At 34.4% G+C, this 19,226-nt stretch overlaps 3 protein-coding genes across 5 annotated transcripts; 2 read left to right on the top strand and 1 right to left on the bottom strand.

Moving 5' to 3' along the window:
* Positions 1 to 263: 263 nt before the first annotated feature.
* On the bottom strand, positions 264 to 7,549 carry LOC112740798 (uncharacterized). Its single transcript, XM_025789429.3, has 20 exons — positions 6,945 to 7,549; positions 6,453 to 6,832; positions 6,144 to 6,188; positions 5,964 to 6,045; positions 5,801 to 5,869; positions 5,544 to 5,714; positions 5,399 to 5,464; positions 4,845 to 4,913; positions 4,632 to 4,754; positions 4,431 to 4,501; positions 3,993 to 4,214; positions 3,308 to 3,414; positions 3,073 to 3,167; positions 2,809 to 2,850; positions 1,992 to 2,138; positions 1,852 to 1,900; positions 1,701 to 1,750; positions 861 to 922; positions 711 to 762; positions 264 to 626 (listed from the first exon to the last, which is right to left on the bottom strand). The coding sequence occupies exons 1-20, from the start codon at positions 7,134 to 7,136 to the stop codon at positions 621 to 623; spliced, it is 2,100 nt and encodes a 699-aa protein (XP_025645214.1). The 5' UTR covers positions 7,137 to 7,549; the 3' UTR covers positions 264 to 620.
* Positions 7,550 to 11,213: 3,664 nt separating this feature from the next.
* LOC112740799 (ubiquitin receptor RAD23b) lies at positions 11,214 to 17,236 on the top strand. The gene is made up of 12 exons (XM_025789430.3): positions 11,214 to 11,525; positions 12,071 to 12,232; positions 12,614 to 12,652; positions 12,755 to 12,828; positions 12,915 to 12,965; positions 13,487 to 13,664; positions 13,756 to 13,890; positions 13,971 to 14,033; positions 14,530 to 14,577; positions 14,660 to 14,769; positions 15,018 to 15,096; positions 15,344 to 17,236. Exons 1-12 carry the CDS (start codon positions 11,460 to 11,462, stop codon positions 15,458 to 15,460), a joined length of 1,122 nt encoding a protein of 373 aa, XP_025645215.1. The 5' UTR covers positions 11,214 to 11,459; the 3' UTR covers positions 15,461 to 17,236.
* Positions 16,303 to 18,851, top strand: LOC112740800 (ylmG homolog protein 1-1, chloroplastic). 3 transcript variants are annotated; one of them, XM_072215356.1, is made up of 2 exons: positions 16,303 to 17,139; positions 17,601 to 17,715. In XM_072215356.1, exon 1 carries the CDS (start codon positions 16,449 to 16,451, stop codon positions 17,067 to 17,069), a length of 621 nt encoding a protein of 206 aa, XP_072071457.1. In that variant the 5' UTR covers positions 16,303 to 16,448; the 3' UTR covers positions 17,070 to 17,139; positions 17,601 to 17,715. The 3 variants fall into 3 exon arrangements, with proteins under 3 accessions (XP_072071457.1, XP_025645216.1, XP_025645217.1); XM_025789431.2 differs by lacking the exon at positions 17,601 to 17,715 and adding an exon at positions 17,385 to 17,599 and having other exon boundaries at positions 16,351 to 17,139; XM_025789432.2 differs by lacking the exon at positions 17,601 to 17,715 and adding an exon at positions 18,651 to 18,851 and having other exon boundaries at positions 16,366 to 17,139.
* The last annotated feature ends 375 nt before the right edge of the window (positions 18,852 to 19,226 follow it).

Below are 19,226 nucleotides of genomic sequence, written 5' to 3'. Positions count from 1 at the left end.
GATTGTGTCATATTTCTGTTTGGAAAAGTCTAGGGGGCCAGCAATTTTATCAAATTCTGGCCAGCATGTAACCATCAAAGAAGAGTGAGCCATTGGATGAAATCTCACACCATTAAAAACCTCATTGATGGCTATTTGATGGCTATAAATCCTAAATGTTGCTGGCCCCCTAGCATTCCTCTTTGTGTTTTGCTATAGCGTAGATTAGTACACATTGAAGACTGAGAAGTTTTAAAGCATATTCTGAAGAGTGGAGTTGGATGTTGCATTAACCTATGTTTTCCTTTGAGATATTAGTTGGGGGTTCCGACATTTCCGTGTGGATCATAATTTACAAGCAGGAAATAACGCTAAAATCATTTACAGAAACAATTATAAACAACGATCTGCACTAAAAAGAGAACTACGATAAAAGGTTATATCACCTACATAATTAAAAAGACCTAGAAGTTAATAGATCAGTCGATATATCGTCTACACAGTTCGTATTCGTCATAATTCCAGTGCCTTCTGGCACCTTTGTTTTAAGTGTCCAAGAATAGCTTATAAATCCAAGCATCCACTCAAACAACGGAATCACTACTGGATTCCAAATCCAAGTATGCATTTCGAGAAGGAATTCATACCTAAGACATACAAGAAAGTTAGAAAATGTCAAATACATAATCTAAAACATAGTTTAAATATGGTGAACAACATATGTTGCTAACCTGAGCGTTATCTGTCTTCAATTTTTGAAGCTCCTCTTGGGTGCATATCAGCCTACATGTCACAAAGCAAGGTTTAACACGCCGATAATTAACCATATAATGCATGCGATAATGCAACAACTATATTATATAAATAAATAAATATAATACCTCCACTGCAACTCGGTTATCTCATGGAGTAACTCTTTCTCCCTATCGTGAGCTGCTTCAAGCTGCATTAATGCATAAACAATGTTTTCCTTAAGCAATAAAAGAAAAAGGGAAAGCTTCTATACAGGCATTCATGTAAGAAATATTTTTTTTAAAAAAAAATAATCTTGGGGTAAATACAAAAGCAAGAAATACAAAGGTAAGACAGCAAGAAAACTCAGCAATTCAGATTATTTCCTATCTAACTACTGGGGTATATCTTGCCAGGAAGTGTTTATGAGTTAGTGTTTGGAGGGGAATAAAGAAAACAGGAGGACTTAAAGAATAAGATCGAATTCATTTTACTCTTTACACTCTGCCATTCTCTCTCTTCCTTTTCAAGACCCCAACTCACAAAAAGACCCTTTATAGGAGGAAGGAAAAAAAAAAAAAGAGGTTCCATGTATCTTACAAGCGTACAGGATTTGCAGCAAATGACCTCTAGATTACCATTGTCACATATAGGTAATTGACCTTAATATTGGCTCTACTTTATGTTTTAATTATTCTTTTTTCCGACCAGATGGGACTAGATTAGCACCCTAAGAACTTTGTCAAACATCTATATAGGAAATTTGCTGCAGTTATAATTTGTAATTAAGCTAACCTCCTAAGCTTTGTGAACTTTTTCATAGTTACAAAATTAAATTTGAAAACACCCCACTTTAGCATTATTTTTTATCCATTATTGAGGCCAATTTTCGTGCAATGCAGCAAATACACAAGTTCTCAGATGGACAAATCTGCAAATAGATTATTATTGAGTTGCAACAACAAAAAAAGTGAGCCGTATTTACATACCAAAGATTTCTCAGTAGCTGCTATTTGTGCTGGGATACACGTGGCATCAGCTGCATGGTTGACAAATAAGAATTTAAAAATGTGCAAAAGGAGGAGTAAAGAAAACAGCGGAAATGGGTTTAAAACAAAACATAAAGCTTTGATGGTTAACCTGTGGTGTCATTTGCACTGATTTGCTTCATTAAACTTAAAATGCTCTCCTGTTAAAAGATCATGAAAAAAAGAAAAAAGAAAAAACCGGTTACACTTGGATATTAACTGAAGGAGACATCACCATAAGGCTGAACATACCCTTTGAAGAATATTTGTCTGCAGCACAGAGTGCAACAAAGGGAAAAGTGAACAGCCAGAAAGATTTGATGATATAGTAGCATCAGATGCTGACAGTAACGGTAATGGTGAAGGCAGAGGAGCAGGAGCACTATGCTGGCTAATAATCTACATAACCCACGGTTTAGAAAAAGATGATGCCAAATTAAGAATTATATTTGCATGTTAAGGGCATATGATATAGTAGCAGATTTATATGGTAGAACAACACTTAGTACTAATCTAATTAACAAAGTTAATACTACAAAATCTAAAGCCACATTTTTCTATAACAAAATGGTAGTAACACTTTTGGATAAATATAGTTGCAAATCAAACACCATTATTTCACAAACTAAATGCAAATCCAGACTCTGGTGTCTCCTCTATAAAGTGGAAGAGAAATAAAATGTCAATTTGGATGGAGGCCAATTATTTTGAAAATTGTAGTATACACTTGAACACTGTTTGATCTAAGAAAAACTATAGATGAAAGTATTATACAAGACTTAATTATTAATCGTAATTTATGTCAGCATGTCATTACGTTTTTTGATCTATCTATTCCACCCTACCTAGTGAAATTTGCTTAGTTTGCATACATTCAAATAAATTCAGAATCAATGTAAAAGAGGAAAAACATATTTGTTTGGAGAAAAGGACTAGCCCAGAACATAATATCCTTTGGGGATCTTCCCCACCTGAGGAATGAAAACGGGAGGGTTATGCACTTATTTACGAAACCTCAAAGCCACCAACCTATCTACCGGGAGAAAAAAATTATAAAAAACCCACCAACCTGCATACTGTGACTCTTTTGCAGTACAGGAGTAGGGGCCACCTGAATAAGAGGACTTCACTTAGTATTCAGTCTTTGTGAACATAAAATGATAGGAAAGTTTTCAAGTATACCGGTATATCGGTGTTTCAGTAATTTTTAACCGTTATATATATTATATATATTTTTTATAATTAAAATCAACGGTTAAAAATCACTGAAACACCGGTATACCAGTACACTTGAAAATTTTCCAAAATGATAAATAAGAGAGTTATTACTCACCTTTTCTGGGTCAACATTCTCAGATGTAACCTTAAAACGTCCTCTCTGCTGAACAACTGGTATCTTTGCTTTCTCATCAGTCTCTTCAGCATTAGCTGCAAGAACAATGACAACTATTATGAAATGCAGAAGTAACCATTGCATGCTTCAAGATATTGGCAACTCTATATCATTTGTTTTCTGTTTTAGCACAAAAATATTTGCTGCTCCCTTGAACATGTGTATAGACAAGTACCTGATGATTTTGAGATTTTAGAAGGAAGTTCAGTAAGCACGTCCTCTCCTGTCTGTGAATTTGCGTTGCCACTTGAGGTGCTCTGGGGCAGATTGGGTGGCTTCTCACTGTCACTCATATTGCTAAATAAGTAAATATAAATGCTGATTGGACATGGAATGAGATAATGAAGTGGTTGAATGAAGGAAATAAGGGCATTATAGCAGAGTACATCTAGATAGGATAAATAACCGTTTTTTTAAATCTATATATAAGTTCTGGTAATTGAAGAGGAGAAGAAATGGTATAGTAAAACACAGAAAGGTGCACTACCTATGTTATCCTTCTCCCTTCAGAATTTCAGGACATTTCATTTAAAAAAAATTGCATATTTATAAGACTCCTGAATAAAATATGAAGGATGAGTGAATATAATTATGATTTCTGTGCTTCCTCGGAGAAAGTTGGAATTAACTTGTTTCACAGTGAATATCCATCATAATATGCATATTATTTACAATCATCAAACACAAAAGTATTTCACCCAGATTTAAAAAGAAAAATGGTCAAGCGAACATTTTGTTTTTCCAAACAATTTAACTAAATGAACTGGAAAATAAATACAATACTATAACATGGAATATTCATAATGAAATCACCACAAAAAAAAAAAATAATTAAACTCGCTGCATTGTTTAGCGTTCACCTTTCTGGTCGAATTTGTGGAAGAGTTACTTCAGGTAAAATGCTTGATGAAGATCCTCTTCTATGAAAAGAATGGATAGCCATACCATTTTCCACATCAGATTTTTCTCCCACATTATGGTCCACACGATCATCAAGACAGGACGGAGAAGCTAGTGAAATGCTTTGTTCATGGCTTGAACTGGTAATGCTAGAGTCATCGTCAGATTTTTCAAACTTGATCCTAGAATGGAAAAACATGATAGTAAATTTAATTAACTTGATACTACCTTTATGGATTTTAGGGACAGCTATCCTTTATTTAAAATATTTCTCAAGCCATTTAGATAAAACTATTGGTCCACAATTTTATAAGATTTTAATCCCAACTTTAACAGTTTGAATATGTCAAGAAAAATGGTTTTACTTGTCTGACATCAGATAAATGACAGAAACGTACTTGGCATCATTTACTGTGTAATCAATTGCTGGAACAGAAGCTGATTGATTTTGTAGCTCATCAATATCTTCCTGTGAAGTATTACCCATTAGAACTACCAATTAAAAGAAATTTGTTAACAGGGAGAATGGAGAAAATAGCAGATATTACTAATAGACTGCAAATATCATCATGAGACAGAAAAAATATGTCTATAGTTACCAGATCAACACTTCGAGAGGGATTATGACTTGCACTCGGCTTATCTTGTACATCAAGGGAAGATAAAGAAGCTGAACTTGCTACATGATTGATATCTGATATAGCATCATCAAAATCATGGATCTAGAAGAAATGAGAAATCTAATCAGTAATTTCTTAACTTCAAGAGTCTTGTCTTCATTGGAAGAAGAAAAGATCGGGCATCATGTTTACCAATGAAGCCTGAGCCTTCATATCATCAAGATTGAAGTTCCAGCCACTAATTCCCCGTTTGTATTCGTTCTAAAGAAGATTAACACCCTTAATGTTATAAGCTTGTTACACTGTGAAACCACTATCTCAAACAACTAAAAAAACCATAAATCATTCTATGAGCAAATAAAATAAAAGAATATCTATCACATCATTCTTCAGTTAGGCAATACAGCATATTTTGACAAAATGAAATATACGAACAGCAAGATTTTCTTACTCAGCTTCTGTTTTCCTGATGTTGACCAACAATTGGGTATAATTCTAAAAGAATTCATAAGGAACATACTGAGGTGCTTGTCATCTATGTGCAGAGGAAAGTGGATACTAGTTTATTTTCATGGGAATGAGAACAGATATCTGTTTTATTGATGTAATAATATCAACAAGGAGCACAAGTTGGATTTATCAGTACATATTGTGAGAAAAGAATAAGATTTTGCAGAACAAGTGGCCTAAATTTCTGGCGCAAATGGTAACAGTTTCTGTAAACAGTTAGTAATTGTATTTCCTACCTGTGATAATTCCTCCATCTCGCCATCGGGCATTTTCTTTTGTGCAAGCATATCTTCATCTTTTCTCTGCAACAGAAAAGATCGCACTGTAAATATATTTCATAACAAAACAGGAGTGGGGAAATTAGTGGTAATAATATGGAACCTTTAGGGCCTCCATGCGGTCACCTAAAGCAGGCAGCCCCTCCAAAAGTGTTCGTGCAATATAATCATTGGAGCGAGCCTGCTTGAAGAAGGAATGCTTCAACAACTTGCTTGCAGAGGGTCGTTTTGAAGGATCTTTCACTAAGCAACTAGCAATCATCTGCTTAAATGACTGAAAAAGGAAAAATAATATTGTAAGAATAAAGGAACTAAAGAAACAATGAATTAATGTTGAAAGTGTATTCACCATGAGCTGACCTTAGAGAACTTTCGATCCCTCTCGTAGTCAAGGCCGGGGGGTGCATTTTGCAAAGTCATAAGCAGTACCTGGCCATGTAGAAGAGTTAAATCATTAAAATGAGGTGGAAGATGGTTGGTTGAAATAAATAATATTTTGTGTATCTAAAACTAATAAGCGCACCTTCATTGGGGGAAACTTTGAGAAAGGAGCATGACCGTGGGCAAGCTCCAGTGCAGTTATGCCAAATGACCAAATGTCAGCTCTGGAAGAAAGAAAGGAACACTTAGAAATGAATACTAACGCAATGATGACTAGAAAGAAAATGGACAACACAAAATTGTGGTAAAACGATAGACATACTTGAAATTATAACCATGTAACTGCTCCATTACTTCGGGTGCCATCCTACAAACGTAAAAAGAAAAAAAAGAAGCCAAAGGTCAACTGAATCTCGGACCCTTAATGACGTTATTGAACACACAATTGTCTATTGAATGATCATGAAATACGATCATAAGTGATATCTGTCCCATCCTGTTAGCATGCAGTGTGTAGTTTCAGAAGACATTTTCACAAGCACATATATAAAAAGTGTTTTGTGCTTAGTTGGATATTCAATTATTCATTCATAGTATGGAATAAGGTAGAGAGAGATAATAATTGTTATACCAACAAGGTGTTCCAACAAAAGTATTCCTGGTGCGCTGCCTATCACCGGAATCAAAGAGACAGGCGGAGACACCGAAGTCGCCGAGCTTGATGGCGCCGCGGGAATCGATGAGAATGTTGCCGGACTTGACGTCCCTGTGGATGTGTCCGTGGTGGTGAAGGTACTCTAAACCCTTGAGGACCTCGCGAAGGATGGTAGCAATCACAACCTCCTCGAATCCGTCGGGGTGCGCGGCCTTGAGGATATGGAGGCACGATCCGCCCGCCATGTACGGCATCACAACCCACAGGCTGTGCTCGTTCACGAAGGAGCAGTGCGATTTCAGCACGTTAGGGTGGTCCACCAGCACCATCGTCTGTGCTTCGCGTGAAACATTGTTCTGCCGCGCGCAATAATCACACATCATATAATACATACATATATCGTATATAGCTTAGGCGATGACGATCAAATTGAAACGGATCGAAATTAATTAAAGGTAAAGGGCGAACCAGATCGCAGTTGTCGCGTTCGAAGTCGAGGATCTTGATGGCGACGATCTCGTTTAAGGGGATGCAAAGCGCGCGGTGGACGGCGGCACTGACGCCGTGTCCAATCTCCTCGTAGAGATCGTAATGCTCGGCGCCGATAGGGTACTTCTTCTTCTCCGCCTCTTTTTCCTTGTCCTTGTCCTTGTCCTTCATTCTATTCTCCGGTTGAAGAATCCTATGCTTTCGAATTTGAATTTAAAATTGAGTATGATGAAAATGAACAAGAGTGAAGATGAGAATACTAGTCAGTTAGACGGAGAGATAGAGAGAGGTCGCGTTAGGTTGCGCAGCTTTCTCGTGAAACTAATGGGGAATGGGCTGGGTTGGGGCTTTCGTTTCATTTTCGAATTGTTCGGACCCTATCTATATTCATTCATTGGTATGGCCGCAGAGAGAGAGAGAGAGAGAGAGTGTGTGTATGTGGATTATGGAAAGAAAGAAGATCCCAGCTCAGCTAAAACTCTTCTCTCCCGCCACCTCTTGTTTCTATTTTCTGTTTCGCAACTAACTCTCACGTGATTCCCACGTGCTCGCTCCTCTTGCTTCTCTTTCACCCCTTTCGCCCTTTTCTTTCGCTCCCTTGTTTTCTCACTCTTTAAACAAAAAAAACCATGCAAACAAATTAAAATCTTATAATAAAATGTTGAGGAATGCTAGGGGCTTTATAGCCATCAAATAGTCATCAATGAAGCTTTTAATGATATGAGATTAATGTGAAATTTTATCCAATGGCTCACTCTTCTTTAATGGTTACATACTGGCCATAATTTGATAAAATTGGTGGCCCCCTAGACTTTTCCTAAAATGTTTAATTATTTGCTCTGGTTTAAAAAGGAATCAATCAATCAATATATTCTAAATTTAACACCTGCTATAATTTAATCTAGAGTTTTAATTTATTGTAACTTAAGAATTAATTTAAAAAAAGATCATGCTAAAAATAATATCTTACTTCGAAAATTACATGATTATTCCAACGATAATTAATGAATATTAAATTAAATAATTTTAGCAAGTTTGAATTAATTTTTTATTATTTTTCAAATATTACTATTTAAAAAATTGGTAATTAGATACAGTGAGATGTATAAATAGAGAAAGTGGACATAATTGAGATTTTAACCATGTGTCGATTGTTTGGTATAAGAATTAACGAGACAGAATAATATAATTAAAATTTATGGACAATAAATGAACAAAATCAAACTAAATAATTTGGATAATAATATAAAAATATAACTAAAATAAAATTATACTCATATAAACAAAATTTATTAATTTTTTTTCTTTTTAGTTCACTTACTAATGGAGTAAAAAACTAAGATATATGAGTATGAGTGTATGACGAAGCCAAACCCCATATTTATATTTTCAAGGGGGCAATGGGAAAGTTGGCAAGCTTCACTTTGAACTTGTGTTGATCAATTTAACTAGTTAAGGTTTCTTCAAACATTTTAGCACATGATAATATCACTTAGCCACAATATGTTTATCAACATCATTGTTAGGTTCTACGCGTACAGTTTGCACAACATCAACTTTTTATCAAGTTCAAGTTGTAACTAATTTCTACATGATTCTATCTTGTTCCAAATTAATCCATTTTTGTTCTTGTACCTTCTTGTTGTAAGTTGAAAAGCTTGACCAAAAGATAATTTTAATTGTTCTTTTTCACATCTATAAACTCAAAAACATAAAAAAATATACTATGTATTTTTAAAAAACTGAATGGAATTGTTCTTTTATAATTAAAATTAGTTTGCAACAAATGGGTAAGCAACATGAGCCAACTCCCTAAGCTCTTGGCAAAGATGAATGGCTGCCTGGGGAATCTGATTCTACCATGACATTCATAAAGCCTTATTAAAGAAACAGTTGGGAGGCCATAGAAAATGGCAAAATGCCCCCAAAGTTCCGCAAGCAAACTAAAGGCTATGTAGAAGTCGCAAAAATGGCAAAAAAAAAAAAAAAAAAGTGAAAACTAAAGTAAAGTCGACTTCACGTGAAGTTGATACCGAGAGCCATTAGATGATTTGACTGATTTGACTGAATTTTTATCTAACGGCTCTCAGGTATCAATTTCACCTGAAGTCGACTACACCTGAATTTCCACCCAAAAATAAATACATTTGCAATCTCACAATCACCAAGGAACACCAATTTATAGGATTAAAAAATCTAACACTTTTTTCCAGTGAGATTGATATTCAAAAGCCTTCCAGACAGTAATATATACTACGTAGCTAGCAGCTTGTCTCCATTCAGTAGCACTGTGGAAATTTGTAAATATATTGAAAATATTAGCTAATGAATTTTTCACTCAAAACTAAAGAGACTAGTCTTGAAGGAGAGCGTTGTTCTTCCTTTAACAACTTTCATTGTCATCATTTGGAGGATGTGGTTGACTAAAATCAGAAAGCAATTTCGTCGATGCTTTTTGGTTTGGTCTTCCTCGACATCAAAAACTAATTTATTGTGAATTTAAACTTTATTTAAGAATCTGTCATTAGTTAATGAATTGTTACATATACAAAAATTCGAATCTCAATACTTATTTAAATTTTAAAGAGACAAATGAGTCGACCACTCGACCAATACAAATTGATTATAATTTTGTCTATATTAATGTTAATGCGATTATGTCCATCTTTTTTTATTATTTTTCTCAAGCATCCTAATTCCTCATGCAATAATAGTAAATTTTGAATGTTTGCATGTGTTTTTGCTTAACTTTTTGTATTAAACAAATAATAACATAAAAGTTAATTACATAAAATGAATAATGTAACAGTTATATATAATTGATATACAATTAATTTTTGATGAAATCCAATTTTAAGATTTGAACTCATCATTACCGTCATTTAATTGTATAAATGAAATCATTAAGCAATAAGAATATAATACATAATGAAATAAAAATGCAATTGACATGGTTGTTATATGTCATTATTATATAGAACATATATTGAGATTTGAATATAACTAATAAATCAGTAAATATTAGTTACACAAAATATAAATGCAAAAGTATGTTGAATAAAATATATAATTTTACTTGTATAAATAGAGAACTTTGAAAAAGTAAGCAAAATTGATAAGTGAGTTTGTGCTCGGATTGATTGAAACCGAGTTTGTTCTCGGATTGATTGAAAGCCAAGTTTGTTTTTGGATTGGTTCATTGATCGATTATGAGATGTGAAATATTATGATACGTAAAAATGAAGCAATTTGAATGTATAAGTATATACTTTATAAAAAGTTACGATAGATTAAAATTTGATAAGAGGTATTAAATAAAATCTTAAATAAGATTGTTGAGATTGGTCCAAAAATTTGAATGTAAATCAAATTTTATGAACCTAAGGAAGTTATCATGTGTTGTATATTATAATAATTCTATGAATATAGAATGTATATAGAATATATCTAGAATCTCCCGTGTATATAGAAATTAGTGTCTTTTATAGGCATAGAGTTGATGAATAGAATTGATGGTATGACCGTTGATTATTAAGTTAGAATAATGGTCATTAAGTCGGTAATAAACGTGTTCATTATAGAATGAATGATAATTAAGGTAGAGTTATAACTTATAATGCACAATAAAAATCGAGTTATAAGGTGAAGTATAATTGTCCAATTCAATTGTTTATAGAGCTAGCTTTGTTGTTGAAAAATATGGCATATGTCCGTAATGATGATAGAAAATTCACATGACAAAAGGGTGATTCCCTGATCTCTGCTTTGCTATCAATGTTAAGAATAATTTTAATGCAATAATATTATAATTATGAGAAAGTATAGGGAGCTAATGACCTAAGCGTATAATGTGTACAATGAAGGTTTGGAAAGTATTAGAGATATTATTATTAGTGTTACATTGTCTTGTCAAGTTACGCTTTTGGGATGAGTGGTTTCAGGACATGGTATAAGAATTCCAGATCCGGAAGGTTAAGGGTTAGAACCTTGGTGAATTTAAAATTAGCTTTTTATAACATGAGATGTTTATTATCCCTGGTATCCGGATGGTTATTCTGGTATAGGTGATGTTCATTTGATTCATACGGTAATATGATAACTATAACTATGTAAATTAAATTTGTAAAACACAGTTACTTTTATTCATACGGTAATATGATAACACATGCATAATACTGTACAAATTAATTTTTTTAAAAAAAAAAAAAAAGTACTTTACAAATTAACACATACTTATCTCCGTTTTTAATTCACGTGCATTGAGATGCCACCTTGCGAATTTAAACTGAAAAAGGAAAACAGTTTAAAAAAAAAGTAAGAAAATAGAAAAAGAGCGTGTTACATGTGCCGTTGACACGTTCATTCCGTGCAACAGCAGCAGCAACAGCAACGGACGAAGGTGTTTTCTCTCTCTAGGGTTTCACTCACTCTCTCACCACCGTACTTGAGCCGGATCGTTGCCGGTCGCCGGCGTCATTCCCATAAGTCGCCGCCATGAAACTCACTGTTAAGACTTTGAAAGGCAGCCATTTCGAAATTAGGGTTCAGCCATCCGACACTGTCAGCTCTCTCTTTATCTCTATGCTTTTTTGGTTACAATATTCGCTATCAATATTTCCCTTTTCATTTCCCAATCTTCCATTGTCAGTTACGAAAATGTGTGTTTGATTTGTTGATTGAATTATTTTGTTTTCAGATTTTCTAAGTCTACTCCTTTATTTTGTTTTATTTAATTTTTAATTCAAATCACTGTCGTTGTCGAAATAGTTTTTATTCAAAATTCAGGTAAATTTACTTCATTTTTGTTTCTGTTTGCATTGCATGCCTTCATTTTAATGTTTTCGCCAACACTATTGTTGTTGTTGTTGTTGAGGATTTTGTTTCAGATTTGATGTGATACTCAGGTGCTGACGTTATTTATTTATTATTGAATGGCTTTGAGATGTTTTATTCCCATCTTTTCATGACACCGAGGATATGCCTGTTGATTCTAATATCATTAGAAATTGGATTTCTTATCAGGCTTTATGTGGTGTTTGGTAGATTATAAGAGGGTTAATTTTTGAATTTTAGTAGCTATAATTTCCTTGCTATTTTTGCCTTAGATTATGGCTGTCAAGAAGAATATAGAAGATGTGCAAGGCAAAGATAATTACCCATGTGGACAACAGTTGCTTATTCACAATGGCAAGGTTTTGAAAGATGAAACAACATTAGCAGAGAACAAGGTCTCTGAGGATGGTTTTCTTGTTGTTATGCTTAGCAAGGTAGTTTATTCCTTCATGAAAACTTTTTCAAATTATAACACCCTTCCTTCCTCACAAGTTATCTGAGACTGTGATTTCAGCTCTCATATTTTTATTCTTTTAAATATCGAGATCTATTTTTATGCTTCGGTTCTTTTTACCTTTTTTTTTTATAAAGAAAAGGATAGGAAGCTTTTACTGAAGTTCTATCGCGGTCCAAAAAATTATCTAGATGCTATGCCAAGTATTAGATCTTGTCATATTCCATAATGCCGTCTGTTTCAATTTGATGAAGTCAGCTAGAAATATTTCTTTCAATTTTATTGTTATACCTTCATGTTTTGTTTATTTAGGCATCTGTTACCTCCATTAACCTTCATGTGGCATTTTACTTCTCTACAGAGTAAAACATTGGGTTCAGCAGGGACTTCATCTGCCCAGGTATATTACTTTCTCAATCTTATTGCTTTTCGGAGGTTTTTTCCCTTTCTTTTCTGCCCTTGCCTCTTTGTATTAGCTAGTGGTTGTGCATGCGTGTGACAGCCTGCCAGCAATCCACCTGCAGCTGTATCAACCTCAAATTCCACGCCTGCTCCTGAACCTCCTGCACAAACTCAGTGAGTCTTTAAAAAAATAAATTGATAATTTGTCCGTTTTAATAACGTCAGTCTCTCTTCCTATAGTATTTTATTTGGTATTGTAGGGCTGCAAATAACAGTACATCTGGCCCAGCTGTCACAACTACAAATACAAAGTATGGTTTCTCCTTTCTAGAATTTTTCAAAGATACTATTAGTTAATTCCAATGTACCACAAAATAGTTGTTGACTGAGCATTGATGACAAGAACTATCCTTTTTCAATCTTTAGTAATTTAGTAACATATTACATTCAAGTAAAAATGTCTTTGTTCTAATTTGAATTTTAATGTTCACTGTGTTGGTTGTCTTTACCTTGTGAGTTTCATGATAATTATAATTCTTACGAATTTGGTTATGAAGTTGATGTTATAATACTGAAAGCAGCACAGGTTTTAATTCAAATACTTTTATTAAATGTCTTTCTGAGGAAGATCTATAGTGTTATTTTCAATTCATCTAACGAGACATTTACGTTGGCTGATCATAGTTTTGTTGTTCGGTTTATTGTGGCTGCATATAGTAAGCATAATGCTGCATTTTTGGATGCTGAACATTGTGGAATTCGGACATTTGTCATTTTCCACTTTCTTGTTTATAAAGCCTACTCACAAGCTTTCCTATGTCATTTTTTGCAGCGTGTCTGCAGATACTTATGGTCAGGCTGCTTCAAATTTAGTTGGTGGTAGTAATCTTGAGCAGACTATTCAACAAATTATGGACATGGGAGGTGGCAACTGGGACAGAGATACAGTTACTCGTGCTCTTCGGGCAGCTTACAATAATCCAGAGCGTGCTATAGACTATTTGTACTCTGTATGTCCACATTGTTGGATATCTTGACTGCTAAAATTTATGTTCACATTGTTGGATTTAGCAACCTTTCTTTCCTTGCTTCTCTGGGCAGGGTATCCCCGAAGCAGCAGAAGTTGCTGTACCAGTTCCTCAATTTCCAGGTAGTCAGACAACTGAAACAGCTGGGGTCACTGCTGGAGCAGTTCCTGGACTACCTAACTCATCTCCCTTAAATATGTTTCCACAGGTAAAAGTTATTTTGCAGTAACAGATCATCAAAAGTAATTTTCTGTTACTCCATACCTTACTTCAATCTGAAATTTTCAGGAGACAATTTCTGGTGCTGGTCCTGGACTAGGATCTCTTGACTTCCTCAGAAACAATCCCCAGGTGAGCTTGCTGTTCCATCAATTTTTTGTTCTTGATGTTAGAAGGCATAGTTGTTCCACATACCCAAGTTGCACTAACTTAAAGTACAATATTTAATTTGATGTATTGATGTAACTTGACTTGTGTGCTGTGCCATGTCTACACATTGAACCTTTTGGTCATTGCATGCATTTACTCAAATAATTAATGTTTTGAATTTCGTTTTAATTATACTCTTTTATCTTACTGTATTTGTGAAGCTTTCTTTTAGCAGTTGCAATTATTTTGTTATTTGCACATCATTATAGCTACTCAGGATGCAGCATGATTTCAAATATGTCTTGATTGACAAGCATTGCCCAGACAATGCTCTTCAAAACTTTTGTTGTTCATATATAGTTTCAAGTTTTTCCATGTTGCTGAGTGGACTTAGCAAATAAGTTGCTTGTTAATCTGCATCTAGCTTCAAGCTTTATTTTGATCACTCTCAAGCAACTTTCTTATTTATTTTTTTCAGTTTCAAGCATTGCGTTCAATGGTGCAATCAAATCCACAAATTTTACAGGTATTTACTTTCTCCGTTGCCTTCCTCACTTCTGTTAATTCGTTGATTGGTGTCTAAAAGATCAATCAACTTTCTATTGCAGCCTGTACTTCAAGAACTTGGAAAGCAGAATCCCAATCTTTTAAGACTCATTCAAGAACATCATGCTGAGTTTCTACAGTTGATAAACGAACCTGTTGAGGGCTCTGAAGGGTGAGCATATCAACTTGTTGCATTATTTTACATCTTACAACTATCATTACTTCATATCATCATCATCGTTGTTCTTGATATATTATTTCAATTGTTGGTTATTTTTGCCCACGTATCTAACAAGAAAGTAAGGTTCTATTTGTCAACTTGATATCTGATAGTGTAGAATGTTATCCAAGAGTTTATTCCCTTTCCTTGATTACACACAATATTTGAATTTAGAATTTAACCGTCTTTCTCTCCATCAGTGATATATTTGACCAGCCTGAGCAGGACATGCCTCATGCCATCAATGTGACTCCAGCTGAGCAGGAGGCAATTGCAAGGGTATGTCTTTCTCCTTACTGTATTATGATATAAGAAATGATGTATACTCGTTAAACATCTTCCTAATTTCTAAGCAAAGAATATACCGAGTGTTTTTTATGTTTCCAAGGTATTTAATCCATTTGAAAATTATCCATATTTTGAAACTGAGGATGCAGAAACAGGTCTAAAAAGATTTTTGTATCGCTTGTGTTCACACTTAGTATGTATTGATTAATGATTGGTTTCTTTAACCTATGGTTTGCAGCTTGAGGCATTGGGATTTGATAGAGCCTCGGTCATAGAGGCGTTTTTGGCATGTGACCGGGATGAACAATTGGCAGCGAATTACTTATTGGAGAATGCTGGAGATTTTGAGGATTAAATTACTAACTTACGTTGACTCCTAGTTTTGTTCGGGCTCGCTCTTTTAATTATTTTTTTGGGTCTCCCTTTCTAGAAAAAACTTAATGTGCTTTTCTGGGGAAATTTACTTGGGTAGGGTTTGGATTTTGAACTGGAATTGGATTTGGGATGACAAAACATCGCTAAGAAAATTAGACTATTACTATTCATTTTATATTTGTGTATGACAGCACCTGAGGAATTAGCAAAGGTCCGTCTAATTGTAAGTTTATTTTATTGGTATTGGTAGTTTGGTACTATCAATTTTTTAAGCAACACTAGTTTTACATGCATGGGGATCAACTCTGCTCAAGGTGTTTCCAGTTTTCTTCTATTTTTAATTTCTCTAGTTTCACTATCCATTGCCATTACCTATTAATTTTTGGTATAGTATCCCTAATAACAATAACAAGATGTTCAGGTGGTTGGAGTTGAATTTAGTTTTGAAACCGAAAAATCCATATCTCATGTATAAATTCTGGTATTTAAATTAAAGATTTTGCTAGCGATTGGCTTTTAAGTAGTTAAGAGTGGAATGTTTTGCATAGAAAATTAAGCAATCCATCAAATGTATCAACCTTTAAAAGTTTTTCTACTTGTGGATTTTTAAAAAGTAGTAAAATTCTTCAGAATATTGATAAGACCTATGGGTTTAATTGGAAGAGAGGAAACTGTAACATTGAGTAATATTGAACAAATGAAAATTATGTGGTATTTTCTTTTGATATTTATCTATTTAGTTCTTTCTAATAATTTTATCTAATTTATATCTTTTAATGTCTTTTTCTAAATAAAAATTATTGTCACCCAAAAATGTTAGATGGCTATGAGAAGTTGATAGCTGACCTTAATAAAACTCGAAGTAGCGCGGCGGCTGCAAGAGATAAAAAAAAGTTTAGTAATTGGAGGAAGAGGAAGAAGGTAGCGTTTGGGTTTTTGGTGGCAATCCCCTAATCCCTAATTCGCAGATGGCGATGGCGATGACGATGACGATGGCGTTCTCCCCAGCAACAATGGCTTCCAAGACTCACATGGTCTGCCTCACGCACCCACCCCTGCGTCAATACCGACACAGATACACACAACCCTCACTCTCTCTCACTCCTCTCCGCCGCAACTTCAATCCCCAAATTGTCGCCGCCACATCCACGCAAAGCGACCTTCTGGAAGGTTCCACCCGCACCCTCACCACAGTCTTCGGGATGGCCCTACTCGCCCTCAGAACCTTCTGCCATCAGCTTCTTCCGATGTCCATGTCCATGTCTTCGGTAGGGCCTCTGTTCTTCGCGTCGCTGCGGGACAGACCTAGCGGGTCCCTGAACACGCCGCTGACAGTGGTGGCGGCGGGGCTGGGGAAGTGGCTGGACATATACAGCGGAGTTCTGATGGTTAGGGTTCTACTGAGTTGGTTCCCGAACATCCCGTGGGAAAAGCAGCCACTGTCCGCCATCAGAGACCTGTGCGACCCGTACCTGAACCTGTTCCGCAACATCATTCCCCCTGTTTTCGACACCCTCGACGTCAGCCCCCTCCTCGCCTTCGCCGTCTTGGGCACCCTCGGCTCCATTCTCAACACCGCCGTCGCTTAGATGATTCTGTTGATGGTGCAAGTATGTGTATGGAAGTCCCACTCGCTTGCTACATAGATACAGGGTTCAGGTATTTTGTTCTGTTATGCCATTTGCTACTGTTGTAGACAGTTGGTTTACTTAAACTTGATTTTGAAGTCAAGTGATTATGTTTGCCAGTTCCCACATTCTTCTTGGTTTATTTCTCCTTTTGCAATACTTAGGAAATGAGCTTCATGCTTCTATATTTAGTATGGAACTGCCTCTCAGATCACCAAGAACAAAAGAAATGGAAAAAAGAAAATTAGCTAACACATATTTGCTATTTGATCACAGAGACAAAGACTATGTGTCAAGTCAATCCATTTATGTGCTCGTGCAAAGCTTCACTTGGATAAAACTTGTTAATAACATGATATAAGGCTAATGACCCAATCCATAACAATTTTACAATTTATTAATACTCCAATACTTAATGTACTTTTGACATATAATATATTTCCTTGATCTATAAAGTATTGAATAAAACGAAGAACATGATTGTTAATGCAGGGCAAGCATAACAAAGTGAAAATCCTGAGCAATTTTAGCTATGAGCATATGTGAAGGGTTGGTTTGTTATAGCTATGCTATAGCACTTGTTGCCTCTATTTTCATCCTTAAAAACTGAATGTGTTAGAATTAGTTTAGAAATTAAGCAATTACCTTTGTCACAATTGCTTTGACCATGTGAATGGTAATAAAAAAGAACGGATGCGATTGGACAACTATATAAAATGTTTCACACTGTTAATACATCAAAATGAAACTCTTATTTAATACCAGTCCATTAATTTTATTTCATAGTAGGAGGGAAAAGTAAGCAAAAGATCATCAACCACAATATCCTTACTATTATTAATAAAGAATAACCATGTTTGTTCTACTATATGTTAATGTTGAAGTTTGATATCTATATGCAACAATCTAAGTTTCAATTTTCAAATGGGTGAAGTTGGGTAGTTGTCTTGTTAATTAGGTCACCATGTTTTATTATCAGATTGTATATTTTGGGTTAGCTAGAGTTATTGCAATCTTAATGGAGGTATCCTTTAATAGTAGTCCAGCTCAATCTTGCTTATGATATATCAAGCAGGATGGATATATATATATATATATATATATATAATGGATTCTAGTTATTATGCGTTTTTCTTATTCAAACCCAGAACAAACTCCGCAAGATCTCTCGCAATGATTCAAATTCAATTATGGTGTTACATCCCCAACTAATCTGATAATGTCCTCTAGCTAACTCCATAACAACAGCTTCTAGTTAATCTTATCTAACTAACTATCTAGTATAATATCATTTTTTATTTTTTGGCTGATTAGTGATTACCTTGAGATATATATAATCAGGTTGCATGTAAACTGTAACTAGACAAATATATTTTCCTCCGCATTCCCACAACTAGACAAATATATCTTCCTCCTTTCTTGTATAATTGAGAATTGAGATATAACAAATTTTTCCATTCGAAAATTAATTTGTGTATCATTAGTTCTAGTTTTGGTCTATTTAAACAATTCACTGCCTCTCCTCTCCTCCAACATAAGCAGGGAGACAAATTGAACAATTAGGAGACAACTGAAGTGTAACGCGCTGATGCGGGATAGGACAACACAATAAAATAATTACGGATTTTTTTTTACATAAATAAATGTTCAGGTATTGGGCCGAACCCATTTACATTACATGCATTTTTTTTAGTACAAAAATACATTTTTAATTTTATGAGCAAATTTTATAATTCCAACGCCTATAGTTATTTGCATAAATAAATAAATAAATAAAGACAATACATATATAAATCCAGTTTGTGACAATATATGAGATAAAATTATTAATTCATTTTCAGTTTTGATAAAAATAAAAAACAAAAAAACTTTCGAGAAAGGATATAGACAGCGTGCCTCACACTTTCATTATTTATAGTTTTATACCATGTCCATATGCAGATATGCAGCGGACTATATGTTAGTAATTATTGGTTGTTTTCTTCAAATTGGTAAATAGATTAAAATAAAATAAGCAATAATGTTTGTAGAGAAAATGATAAATAGGTCTTTGATTATTTAATTCACAGATATTTAAATTCTCAAAAATTTAAAAATAAATTTAAGTTTCTAATTTTT

The sequence above is a fragment of the Arachis hypogaea genome, chromosome 14 (genome assembly GCF_003086295.3).
Source record: "Arachis hypogaea cultivar Tifrunner chromosome 14, arahy.Tifrunner.gnm2.J5K5, whole genome shotgun sequence".
NCBI lineage: Eukaryota > Viridiplantae > Streptophyta > Magnoliopsida > Fabales > Fabaceae > Arachis > Arachis hypogaea.
This window is presented reverse-complemented; position numbering and strand designations above follow the sequence as displayed.